Here is a 13,372-nt window from a genome sequence, read left to right on the forward strand (position 1 = left end):
CATACTTAACTTCTGAGGAAGCCTCTCCTTTACATAGGTAGGAACGTTCTTGTCACTCAGCAAAATCTAAGTGGCAACAGGCTGTAGTTTAAAAATAATTGTCAATTTGAAAGCTAACAGTCAGCATCCAACATAAGTATCCAGCAAGATCTCACAACAGTAGCATGGGAAGTTCTTGGTGAAAGATGGTATATGAAAGGGGGTTGGGTGAGGTAGGTGGAGGGGTTTAAGAGTACCTCAATTTGATGAGTATTGAGTCATTTATGGAATTGTTGAATCACTATATTGTACACCTGAAACTAGCAGAACACTGTATGTGAACTGTACTAGAATTAAATTTTTTTTAAATGGTGTAGTAACACAAGTTTTTAAAATTTTTTTTTTTTTTTTTACAGAGAGAAATCACAAGTAGACGGAGAGGCAGGCAGAGAGAGAGAGAGAGGGAAGCAGGCTCCCTGCTGAGCAGAGAGCCCGATGCGGGACTTGATCCCAGGACCCTGAGATCATGACCTGAGCCGAAGGCAGCGGCTTAACCCACTGAACCACCCAGGCGCCCTTAAAAATGACTCTTACACAGTGAGTTATCAAAAACTAATTCAAGAGTAATTTTCTTTTAGGATAGATGTATCATTAACACTAATTGAGTAGTTAGAGATCTATCTAATTTAATATATCTCCATCTTCCAATGATACTGTTCAGACATGTAGGAGACCATCTATTCTAACGATGCCATTTACAATTGAGGAAATCAAGGCCCCAAGAGAAGTGACACAACCAACTTCATAATCGTGGTCAGACCCTCCCTGCTGTCTTTCATGCTAGGAACCACTTATTTGTCCCAGCTCAGGGGACAGTCCAGTAAAGAGCCCATTAGAGCTCCGTCAGAAATAAAGAAAAGCAAGTAAATCAAATCCCAGAGTCGGAAAGGGATAGAAAGATATCCCAGGAATGCTTATCCTGGGCCTCACAACAGACTAATTAAATTTGAGGGAGTACTGTACTCTGCTTGGATGACTTATGTGTACCAAACTCTGAGAACCACTAGTTTAGGAAATGTTTTAAAGAGAATTCTCTGAAACATTTTGGAAGAAATATTTTGTGTGTGAAAAATGACCCGAAATGTTCAAATTATGTGGCTAATCTGTATTTATTCATTCAACATATGCCAGGCATTATGCTAGATGCTAATGAACAATCTCTCAGCCCTCTTGAAGCCATACCAGAGGGTGTGTGTGTGTGTGTGTGTGTGGTTTAACCCTTTCCAAAGACTTTTCATAAATTTACCATTTTTAACAATTTTTAACAATTCTAATTTGAATCAACTAGAACAGTATCATCATTTTAGATTCTAAAATCTGCTAGCAATGAGGTGCTCCTCGGTGGCTCAGTCATTAAGTGTCTGCCTTTGGCTCAGGTCATGATCTCAAGGTCCTGGGATGGGGCCACCCATTGGGCACCCTGCTCAGCAGGAAGCCTTCTTCTCCCTCTCCCACTCCCCCTGCTTGTGTTCCGTCCCTCACTGTGTGTCACTCTGTCAAATAAATAAAATCTTTAAAAATAAAAACAAATTTTTAAAAAACTAAAAAATAAATAAAATATACTAGCAATGAAAACATTATAGAAAACAAGAGAAACAGGGGAAGTGATTTGTTCCCAACGAGCAGTAAAACACGACGCCTGCCAAAAAATGACTCTCAGGCCTCTAGGCTATAAAAACCTATGTGAATGAAATGTGAATGAATGTGAATGAAATGTTTCAATAGCAATGAACTTTGATGATAATGTCAGCAAACACGTGATATTATACTGGAAATGACTATAAAATTAGGCTTTTTTTCCAGACTGGCTACATGTTCGACATACTGCTAGTTATCCCTAATTACCATTCTCTTTTTCATGTTCCTAGTAAGTAAACCTCAAAATTTTTGCTGGGCACATGCCTACCAATGATAAAGGCTACCTTACCCATCTACCCATGTAGCAAGGTGTGACCTTACGACTAAATTCTGGTCCAAGGCACAAAAGCAGAAAAGAGGAGTGCAACTTCTGGGTTGTGTCCTTAAGAGCAAGGGGTATGCCTGTTTTTCCCCCTTTCCCTTCCTTTTCGTCTGAATGCAGATCAGTGAGTGACCATCCCAGACACAGAGATTAGGGTGATACTCTGTGTCCAGCAAAGCAGCTAGTTGAAACAAACTGTGCACCACTAAATCCCTAATAATGAAGAGCTATAGCACCCTAGACTTCTATCACAGCTGAATTATGTCATTAGTAATATTCTATCTGATGATGATATGGAGACAGTACCTCAATTTGGCCCTGGAGCACCATAACCACAGAGTTGATAAAATTTCACAAGTTCATTTGCATCTACAATTTATTTTGATAGCCTACAGAGGAGTAAGTAATTTCTGATATTTGTGTAATAACTGGAATGTTCCACTTTAAGAATGCCTAATTAATTAAAGAGTTGTGAGACCTAATTTCCAAATACCAAAAACATACGCTGTTGTGAAACCCAGACGATCTCTACTTTGTCAAAGGACACTTGTTATGCAGGAATTACTCAGGAAGACAGAGCAGGACACACTTGGTTTAATATGCCAGGAGTGTATGGGTAAATCCAGGATTGTCACTCTGCCCAACACCCGGGGGTGCTTTTGCATCTCAGGTTATAAAAATGGTGACTTTTAACAGCTGTGTTTCAAGTCATCTTCATGGTCACACATTCTCTCCCTGGGTATATTTCACAGTGAAGGATAGTCCCTGTAAAGACTCCTCAACTTCTGGTGGGTTTTCAACCACAAGAATTTGGAAACCTTTGTCAGTTAATCAAGTAATACAAAGCATACAAGAAGTGCTTTGTATTTTCTCACTATTTAGCCAAAAGAACGTGGTGGTTTCTTTGAAATTCATCTATTAATACCAAATAGCTTTACGGTCACCCACCGTAAGACTCAACTTAAATTTCACTATGGTGTGAGGTCAATTAAAACACTTTTGGGGACGCCTGGGTGGCTCAGTTGGTTGGGAAGCTGCCTTCGGCTCAGGTCATGATCCCAGCGTCCTGGGATCGAGTCCCACATTGGGCTCCTTGCTCAGCAGGGAGCCTGCTTCTCCCTCTGCCTCTGCCTGCCATTCTGTCTGCCTGTGCAGACAGTGACTGGCAGTCATTGTGGCAGTAGGTTCAGTGACAGAACTGATTACCATTACCAATCACTCATGTCTACCCCCCTCTCTTTCTGATAAATAAATAAAATTTAAAAAATAAAAAAATAAAAAAACAAAACAAAAAAAAACACTTTTGGCCCACTGATTGACTAAGTCCAGTCCATTCTCTGATTTGGCTAAGTCCAGTCCAGTCCATTCTGTAATTTTCATTCATATTTATTATTTGATTGACACAGTAACTAACAAACAAGACAGGAGGTTTAAAAATAGAGTGTAGTCAGTAATATTATATTTAATAATTAGAGCAATAACAAACTAGACAAGAAATTTTAAAATATAGTGCAGTTAGTTGAATTATTTATTAAATTAATTTAAATGTATGAAAAAATCATTATAAAAATGTACCAAACATCCAAAGAAATTTTCAAAAACCCTTTCATATTAGTATTTGGTCTATCAGTGCTTTGTATAAAATCATCAAATACAGAAGTTTTAAAAAAAGAAAGTCTTACATATTCTCTTACATAATTATAAACATAAGGGAGGTTCTTCTTTTTAACTCAATTCAATATCCAATATATATAGATCGAATATATACAGATGTCATCTCAACAAATTAAAACTAATGAAGTGTTATTTAGGTAACATCTTAGAACAAAAGTATTATTATTACTACTCAAAATAGAAACAAGCAACGGGGGGCGCCTGGGTGGCTTATCCACTGAGTGTCTGCCTTAAGCTCAGATCATGATCCCAGGGTCCTGGGATCAAGCCAGCGCTGGGCTCCCTGCTCAGTGGAGAGACTGCTTCTTCCTCTCCCTCTGCCCCTCCTTCCCACTCCATGCTCTCTCTCGCTTTCATTCTATTTCAAATAAGTAACTAAAATCTTTCTTAAAAAAGACACAACTGTCTGATCCATATCAGTGATTTTTTTCTAATCCACAGTATACTAGATTCCATTCTAAGACTACTTAAAAATGACAAATGTGTTTTTATTGGTAGAATATTGGGGAGTTTTATTCATTCTGCAAATGTTTATTGAGAATGTACTACTACAAAATATTTTTCTGGGCAATGGGGATTTATACAACAATAAATGAAACAAGACAAGCACTTGTCCTATTAGAGTTCACATTCTAGTCTTATCACATTTTGTCATACATGCAACATTTGACTTTTTATCATAAATTTCAAAGTGGGTTGAGATAATAGTTGTGTTTCATTGTGAATACTACTCTACTTTTATAAATGTATGTAATCATGTTTGAGTTAAAAGGACCCTAGACATTTAGGACAAACTCCAACGAATGAAAGTGAAATCTTACTCCAACCTCTCTGTGCCATTTGCAGTGATCAGGAATTCATCCATTTTCCAGGATTCAATACTCCTTTCTGGGTTGACTCACTGCTACATCATTCTTCTCTATGTTGAGTCATAGTCTTCCTCTCAATAGCTTCAAACTGCTTACCCTGGTTCTGCTCTCTAAAGAGATAAATGAAGTACATAAAATTCTTCTCCTAAATAAGACTTAATTATTTTGCCACCTCACTATGTCCCTTCTTCTTTTTTTTCTTTTTTTAAGTCTACTTCTTAAAAGGCAAAAGTTACTCTCGGATTATTTTTAATGTGTTAAAGGTTTACAAAAAAGCACTATAGCACCATCTGTTGTTGCAAAATGTCACTGCAACTTCCTAAACAGGTCTTCAACACCTGCATCCATGATCTGGAGCCAAATGGCATATGATTTCTCGCTTAGGATGTATAATGGGCATATGGATGTTCAATGTAAAATTCTTCAATCTCTTTGTGTACTTGAAATATTTATAGTTTAAAAAAACAGCATGGCTAGGACATAACAGGTGTTATATAAATGAGCACACAATGAAGCTTGAAGGGTAAGCAGGGGCTAAACTTACTTGAGGTCTCATGGGTTATACTAAGTTTCAGTGATTTTCTTCTCTGCAAGTACCATCAACATTGATTTAAGCCTGTCAATTTCCAAGAATTCTAAATAACAGAATCCAAATTTGTAAGTTTATTACAATCTGCATTGCTATTTTCTTTTTATGAATGTTCTCCAGCATTTCAGCAGATAGCAGACACAAGTAAATGTTTACTCAAAGTAGTTTATTGGGTGCCTTTACAAGATTACTTCAAAAAGGAGTAGAAAACAAATTTTTAATTGAAAACAGTAATAACATTTTTATAAATATTACTTAAATATCAAAATGATTTAAAGAGAAAATAAAATGAAAATAATTTTATGCAATCTAAAATGTGGTGATACACAAATGTATTTAATATACCTTTGCCACATAGATGTCCTTTCTCTATTACATATGGAATTTGTGTATTGAAGACTAAAAGTTTGCAATAATAAAAGACTGTATTCACATTTGGTAACTTTTTATTTAATCATAGCAGTTTTCCAACATAAATTTTCTTAAAAAGTGTACTAAGAACTCAATAAAATAGAGACTCTCTACATTAAATGGCCAGATCTAATAAATGGTAATATTAAATCTAAATTTTGTTTTAGGGGTAAAAATCATGATCGTTATGATAGTTGAACCAGCCATTAAGGAAATCTGGTTTGAGAAATGGTTATTTTGGCTGTATTATACATTGGTGGCTACTGGCCATGGAATCACTCATGTCACTAATAATAGATATAGGTTCTGAGGTTGGAGTGATTATAGTGGATGTTGGGATTTAATTTGCAGGCACCTAACTACAGTTGCAATGGAAGAGGTCATTATGAATTTGTTGTTTTTGTCAAGCGGGAGTGATGGTGTGACTTACTGGATTTCCTACCAGCAGAGGCAGCACTGGTTTGGAGGAGTAAGTAATCACTTACTTTGAATCACATGTCCACAGAAATTATAGTGCTTATAGATTCAGGTGATGGGGCACTGAAGAGTTCGGTGAAGTTCTTCTGTCTGTTGTATTAGTACATACAGTAGGAAGGGACTGTAGAAATGGTGGCGCACAGAGATGGTATTGGACTGTAGGACGGACTGTTGCAGGGCTCTCTATCAGGAAATTTCAGTAGAAGCTGTGGTACTGGCATGTTTTATGAATGTAATGCTATTATTGTGGCTAAGGACTTATTTGAAAGGGTGGGGAAGGGGCTAACCATATCGTGAAAGTAGATGACTTAAAATTCATGGCTGCACTTTCCATTAACAGGTAATATCAATTATAGAGATTATACATTCTGCTAAAATCAAGTCATTATGGTGTGACTGCAAAGTCTGTTGAGTTGCTAGCATGTGTTTTATGATATTTATACTTTGTGGCAGTGGAGCTGAAGATGATATTTTAGTTTAGTCAGAAAACAGACTAGATTCAGTCAACTGAAGCAGAGGTAGCTATGGCAAATAATGCAAATTCAATTGAGGAGCAGAGAGTAGTGTCTAGAGATCCTGTTAAACTGATGGTGACTATAGGTTTATTTGAAATGGGAGCAAGTCAGATCTGACTAAGTTTTTAGATGATTTATGTAGTTGTACCTTCAGCAGTGGTGGGAGGGATTGCCAATATAGATTAGAAAGAGCTGAACTGATACTGCAATCTAACAGAATATTCAGCAAGAGCGAGAGCAGTCACAGATTCAGTTACTAAGACCCTGGTAGAAATGACTGTGGGTGCAACAGAAATGGTAACAGCAAGTGTGGTAATGCAATCAGCTGAAAGACGATGCTTGGAACTCCGGGGGTAGGTTCAGTTGTGTTGGTGGTGTAAGATGAAGTGGTGACTGCTGTGGTGGTTAAAGCTTCAGTAAGAGCAATACTGGTGGCCACTGGGGTTCTAGCCTCAGTGGCAGTACTGGCAGTCATTGTGGCAGTAGGTTCAGTGACAGTAGTGGCTCTTGCGGTGGTGTGTTCAGCGGAAGCAGCAATACTGGCTGTGGTGGTTGCAGCCTCCATGGTAGTACTACTCATCATCGCAGTAGCGGTTCAGTTGGAAGTGGTGGCAATTCCAGTGGCTGTAGGTTCAGGAGACTGGTATAAATTGTAATGGTGACTGTAGTGGTTGTAGGTTCATTGGAACCTGTTGTAATTGCACCAGTGGTATGTTGGCAGGTGACACAGTAGTTGGTTAAGATGAAATGGTGGCTGCTATGGTTGTTCTAGGTTCAGGAGAAGTAGCAGTGGTGGCTGTGGTGGCTGCAGCTTCAGTGGTAGTACTGGCAGTTGCTGTGTTAGTTAAGATGAAGTGGTAGTTCTGGTGGTTATAGGTCTCATAGAAGCACTAGTGGTGGCCATGGTTATTGTAGGTTCAGGAGAGATTGTTCTGGTGGCCATGGTGGTTGTAGCCTCAATGGTAGCACTAGCAGTAGTTCTGGTTGCCTGTTCATATGCTGTGGTGGTAGCTGCTATGGGAGTTCCAAGTTCAAGAGAGACAATGTTTGTGTCTGTGGTGGCTGCTGGTTCATCAGAAGTCATAATGATGGCCGTGGTGGTTACAGGTTCAGTAGAAGTTTAAGTGGTGGCCATGATGGTTATAGCCTCAGCAGCAGTAGTGCTGGCAGCAGTTGTGGTAGGAAGTTTAGATGATGTAATGACTGAAGTGATGGCTGTAGATTTGGTAGAGGTAGTATTGGTGGCTATGGAAGTTGTAGGGTCATTAGAAGCTGTAGTGGTGGCGTGGCGGTTGTATGTTCAGTAGAAGTTAGAGTGGTACATGTAGTGGTGTTTGGTTCAAAGAGGTTATACTGGTGTCTGCAGTGGTTGTAGCCTCAGTGGTGGTGCTGGCAGTTACTGCAGAAATAATCTATTCAGATGCTATGGTGGCTACTGCTACGGTGGTAAGCTTGGTAGAACCAATAGTGGCAGCTATGGTGGATGTAGGTTCATTAGAGGTTGTACTGGTGGCCATGGTGATTTCAGGCTCAGTAGAAGTTATAGTGGCCCTGGTGGTTGTGGTCTCTGTAGTAGAAAAAGTTGTGGCTACAGTGGTTGTAGGTTTATTAGAGGTTGTAGTGGTGGCCTGGTGATTGTAAGTTTGGCAGAAGTTATAGTAGTGGCCATGGTGGTAGTAGGTTCACAGGAAGTTGTAGTGGTGACTGTGGTATTGTACATTCAGCAGTCAGGTGGTTGTAGATACAGTATAAGTTGTGGTAGTCAAGGTGCTTATAGTTTCAGTAGAAGGGGTAGTAGTGTCTGCGGCAGTTGCAGCCTCAGTGGCAGTGCTGGCAGGTAGTGCAGTGGTTAGTTTGATGCCGACGTGGCTGCCGGGGTAGGTGTAGGTTCCGTAGAGACAACAGTGGTGGCCGTAGTGGAAGCAGGTTTGGTAGCAGTTGTAGTCATGGCTGTGGTGGTTATAGGTTCAGTAGAGGTGGTAGTGGTGGTTGTGGTGGCTGTAGATACAGTAGAAGTTGTGGTGGTCATGGTGCTTGTAGTTTCAGTAGAAGGGGTAGTAGTGCCTGTGGCAGTTGTACCCTCAGTGGCAGTGCTGGCAGGTAGTGCAGTGGTCAGTTCAAATGCCGAGGTGGCTGCTGGGGTAGCTGTAGGTTCCATAGAGACAACAGTGGTGGGCGTAGTGGTGGTAGGTTTGGTAGCAGTTGTAGTCATGGCTGTGGTGGTTATAGGTTCAGTAGAGGTTGTAGTGGTGGTTGTGGTGGCTGTAGATACAGTAGAAGTTGTGGTGGTCATGGTGTTTGTAATTTCAGTAGAAGGGGTAGTAGTGTCTGTGGCAGTTGCAGCCTCAGTGGCAGTGCTGGCAGGTAGTGCAGTGGTCAGTTTGATGTCGACGTGGCTGCCGGGGGAGGTGTAGGTTCCGTAGAGACAACAGTGGTGGCCGTAGTGGTGGCAGGTTTGGTAGCAGTAGTAGTCATGGCTGTGGTGGTTATAGGTTCAGTAGAGGTTGTAGTGGTGGTTGTGGTGGCTGTAGATACAGTAGAAGTTGTGGTGGTCATGGTGTTTGTAATTTCAGTAGAAGGGGTAGTAGTGTCTGTGGCAGTTGTAGCCTCAGTGGCAGTGCTGGCAGGTATCGCAGTGTTCAGTGCAGATGCCGACGTGGCTGCCGGGGGAGGTGTAGGTTCCGTAGAGACAACAGTGGTGGCCGTAGTGGTGGCAGGTTTGGTAGCAGTTGTAGTCATGGCTGTGGTGGTTATAGGTTCAGTAGAGGTTGTAGTGGTGGTTGTGGCAGTTGTAGGTACAGTAGAAGTTGTGGTGGTCATGGTGCTTGTAGTTTCAGTAGAAGGGGTAGTAGTGTCTGTGGCAGTTGTACCCTCAGTGGCAGTGCTGGCAGGTAGTGCAGTGGTCAGTTCAAATGCCGAGGTGGCTGCCGGGGTAGCTGTAGGTTCTGTAGAGAAAATAGTGGTGGCCGTAGTGGTGGTAGGTTTGGTAGCAGTTGTAGTCATGGCTGTGGTGGTTATAGGTTCAGTAGAGGTTGTAGTGGTGGTTGTGGTGGCTGTAGATACAGTAGAAGTTGTGGTGGTCATGGTGTTTGTATTTTCAGTAGAAGGGGTAGTAGTGTCTGTGGCAGTTGTACCCTCAGTGGCAGTGCTGGCAGGTAGTGCAGTGGTCAATTCAGATGCCGACGTGGCTGCCGGGGTAGCTATAGGTTCCGTAGAGACAACAGTGGTGGCCGTAGTGGTGGTAGGTTTGGTAGCAGTTGTAGTCATGGCTGTGGTGGTTATAGGTTCAGTAGAGGTGGTAGTGGTGGTTGTGGTGGCTGTAGATACAGTAGAAGTTGTGGTGGTCATGGTGTTTGTAATTTCAGTAGAAGGGGTAGTAGTGTCTGTGGCAGTTGTACCCTCAGTGGCAGTGCTGGCAGGTAGTGCAGTGGTCAATTCAGATGCCAAGGTAGCTGCCGGGGTAGCTGTAGGTTCTGTAGAGAAAATAGTGGTGGCCGTAGTGGTGGTAGGTTTGGTAGCAGTTGTAGTCATGGCTGTGGTGGTTATAGGTTCAGTAGAGGTTGTAGTGGTGGTTGTGGTGGCTGTAGATACAGTAGAAGTTGTGGTGGTCATGGTGCTTGTAGTTTCAGTAGAAGGGGTAGTAGTGTCTGTGGCAGTTGTACCCTCAGTGGCAGTGCTGGCAGGTATCTCAGTGCTCATTTCAGATGCCAAGGTAGCTGCCGGGGTAGCTGTAGGTTCTGTAGAGAAAACAGTGGTGGCCGTAGTGGTGGTAGGTTTGGTAGCAGTTGTAGTCATGGCTGTGGTGGTTATAGGTTCAATAGAGGTTGTAGTGGTGGTTGTGGTGGTTGTAGGTACAGTAGAAGTTGTGGAGGTCTTGGTGCTTGTAGTTTCAGTAGAAGGGGTAGTAGTGTCTGTGGCAGTTGTAGCCTCAGTGGCAGTGCTGGCAGGTATCTCAGTGCTCATTTCAGATGCCAAGGTAGCTGCCGGGGTAGCTGTAGGTTCTGTAGAGAAAACAGTGGTGGCCGTAGTGGTGGTAGGTTTGGTAGCAGTTGTAGTCATGGCTGTGGTGGTTATAGGTTCAGTAGAGGTTGTAGTGGTGGTTGTGGTGGCTGTAGATACAGTAGAAGTTGTTTTGGTCATGGTGTTTGTATTTTCAGTAGAAGGGGTAGTAGTGTCTGTGGCAGTTGTAGCCTCAGTGGCAGTGCTGGCAGGTAGTGCAGTGGTCAATTCAGATGCCGACGTGGCTGCCGGGGTAGCTATAGGTTCCGTAGAGACAACAGTGGTGGCCATAGTGGTGGCAGGTTTGGTAGCAGTTGTAGTCATGGCTGTGGTGGTTATAGGTTCAGTAGAGGTTGTAGTGGTGGTTGTGGTGGCTGTAGATACAGTAGAAGTTGTGGTGGTCATGGTGTTTGTAATTTCAGTAGAAGGGGTAGTAGTGTCTGTGGCAGTTGTAGCCTCAGTGGCAGTGCTGGCAGGTATCGCAGTGTTCAGTTCAGATGCCGACGTGGCTGCCGGGGTAGCTGTAGGTTCCGTAGAGACAACAGTGGTGGCTGTAGTGGTGGTAGGTTTGGTAGCAGTTGTAGTCATGGCTGTGGTGGCTATAGGTTCAGTAGAGGTTGTAGAGGTGGTTGTGGTGGCTGTAGATACAATAGAAGTTGTGGTGGTCATGGTGTTTATAATTTCAGTAGAAGGCGTAGTAGTGTCTGTGGCAGTTGTAGCCTCAGTGGCAGTGCTGGCAGGTATCGCAGTGGTCAGTTCAGATGCCGACGTGGCTGCCGGGGTAGCTGTAGGTTCTGTAGAGACAACAGTGGTGGCCGTAGTGGTGGCAGGTTTGGTAGCAGTTGTAGTCATGGCTGTGGTGGCTATAGGTTCAGGCGAGGTTGTAGTGGTGGTTGTGGTGGTTGTAGGTACAGTAGAAGTTGTGGTGGTCTTGGTGCTTGTAGTTTCTGTAGAAGGGGTAGTAGTGTCTGTGGCAGTTGTAGCCTCAGTGGCAGTGCTGGCAGGTAGTGCAGTGGTCAGTTCAAATGCCGAAGTGGCTGTCGGGGTAGCTGTAGGTTCCGTAGAGACAACAGTGGTGGCCGTAGTGGTGGTAGGTTTGGTAGCAGTTGTAGTCATGTCTGTGGTGGTTGTAGGTTGAGTAGAGCTCACAGTGGTATCTTTGGTGCTTGTAGCCTCATTGATAGCACTGGAAGTTATTGTGGTAGTCAGTTCAGATGAAGTGGTGGCTGTAGTGGTTGTTGTCAGTTCACTTGAGGTGGTATTGGAGGCCGTGGAGGTTGTATGTTCAGCAGAGTTTGGAGTGGTGGCCATGGTGACTATGGATTTGATAGAGGTGATTGTGGTGGCCCTGTGTGTTGCAAGTTTGGAAGACACTGTAGTGGTATCTGTGGTGGTTGCAGACTCAGGGGTCGTGCCAGCAATTGTTGTGAAAGTTGGTACTGATGATGTAATGGCAGCTGTGGTAGATATAGGTTCAGTCGTGGTGGCTGTGGTGGTTGTAGGTTTAGTAGAAGTGGTGCTGGCTGCGGTAGTTGTAGTTTCAGTAAAAGTTTTAGAGGTAGCCTTGGAGATTGTAGGTTCTGCAGAAGTTAAGGTGGTGGCCATGGTAGTTGTAGGATTGGTAGATGTTGTAATGGCAGCTGCAGTTGTACTAACCTCAGTGTTAGTGCTGGAAGTTTTTGTGTTAGTGAGTTCAGATGATATGGTGGCTGCTGTGGTAGCTGTTGACTTAATAGAGAAAGTACTGGTGGCTATGATGGTTGTGGGTTCTGTAGAGGCAACAATGGTGCCCATGGTAGTTGTAGCTTCAATGGCTGTGCTGGCAATCTTTGCGGTAGGGAGTTCAAGTGAATTGGTGACTGTAGCTGTGGTTGTAGGTTCAGTAGAAGCAGTACAAGAGGCTCTGGTGGTTTTCCCCTTAGTGGAATTGCTGGGAGTCACTGTGGTATTTGGTTTCGTTGAAGTGTTTGCTCCTGCCATTGTTTTATGTTCAGTAGAAGTGGTAGAAGTTGTCGTGATAGCACTAGTTGGTTCTATTGAAGTGCTAGTAGTGGTCATAGTGATGGTAGTTGAATCAGATGTTGTGGTTGAATCCATTACAGTAATAGGTACTATAGTTTCAGAACTAGTAGATGAGCTCGTCCCATCATTTTGAGGGACCTGAATAATTGATGCATTATTATTTTTCCTATTATACACTAGACATTCTATGAGTACTCCAATGGTTGTTGTTAGTGCACAGGCTAAGAGACAAGCCAGGAAGATTCTCCAAAGAGACCAGTCACTGAAGAAATTCCATGTTACCTGGAAAGGACTTACATAAGATTACTACAAATGAAACCAAATGTTTCAAGCAAAACTAATGCCTTCAATAATTCTTTTTATATATATATAACTTCCTTTAAAGGATATATAAACATAAGAAACTATCTTAATACTATCAGTAAGAAATAGTGACTTAAATTTCAGTTTTTATTTAGGATAGACTTTGCCCTTATACTGTATTTAATATAGGAACGAAGAAACAAACCTTTCCTGCTTTCTTTTCATATGGCTGCATTTCAAACTAAGAAAAATATTAAATGTCTTCTTGGAAATTCCTTATTCTTTCCACTGTCAAAAAAACTATCTATACATATGTGGATGCCTGCTGTAGACTGATTTCAGGGACCCCAAAGATCTGATTAAATTTTCTTCCACTTTGGGTCTTTCATAAATTTGTCTGCATTGGAGGCTTCTACTTTAACAGCATTAATTAAAGCCTTATCAAATTTTCTGGCTAACTTTTCATACCAGTTAGTATTTAGCAGCATGAAATTCAGGGCTAAAAATATTTACA

The 13,372-nt window shown here is 42.1% G+C and overlaps 2 protein-coding genes across 2 annotated transcripts in view; one reads left to right on the forward strand and one right to left on the reverse strand.

Moving 5' to 3' along the window:
* Window positions 1-8,967: 8,967 nt before the first annotated feature.
* On the forward strand, window positions 8,968-10,394 carry LOC309848044 (uncharacterized protein; the record flags this gene model as incomplete). Its single annotated transcript, XM_082699046.1, has 3 exons — window positions 8,968-9,838; window positions 10,094-10,303; window positions 10,386-10,394. Exons 1-3 carry the CDS (start codon window positions 9,008-9,010, stop codon window positions 10,392-10,394), a joined length of 1,050 nt encoding a protein of 349 aa, XP_082555172.1. The 5' UTR covers window positions 8,968-9,007.
* Window positions 10,395-10,493: 99 nt separating this feature from the next.
* The window catches only part of LOC309848045 (uncharacterized protein), a gene marked incomplete at its 3' end in the record, with an annotated part of 81,426 nt that continues 78,547 nt past the window's right edge, over window positions 10,494-13,372 (reverse strand). The window contains exons 4-5 of the mRNA XM_082699047.1: window positions 10,654-12,837; window positions 10,494-10,535 (exon numbers count right to left, since the gene is read on the reverse strand). Of these exons, the coding sequence (XP_082555173.1) occupies window positions 10,494-10,535; window positions 10,654-12,837 (2,226 nt within the window). The remainder of the gene's footprint in view (window positions 10,536-10,653; window positions 12,838-13,372) is intronic.

The sequence above is a fragment of the Mustela nivalis genome (genome assembly GCF_964662115.1).
Source record: "Mustela nivalis genome assembly, chromosome: 14".
Lineage (NCBI taxonomy): Eukaryota > Metazoa > Chordata > Mammalia > Carnivora > Mustelidae > Mustela > Mustela nivalis.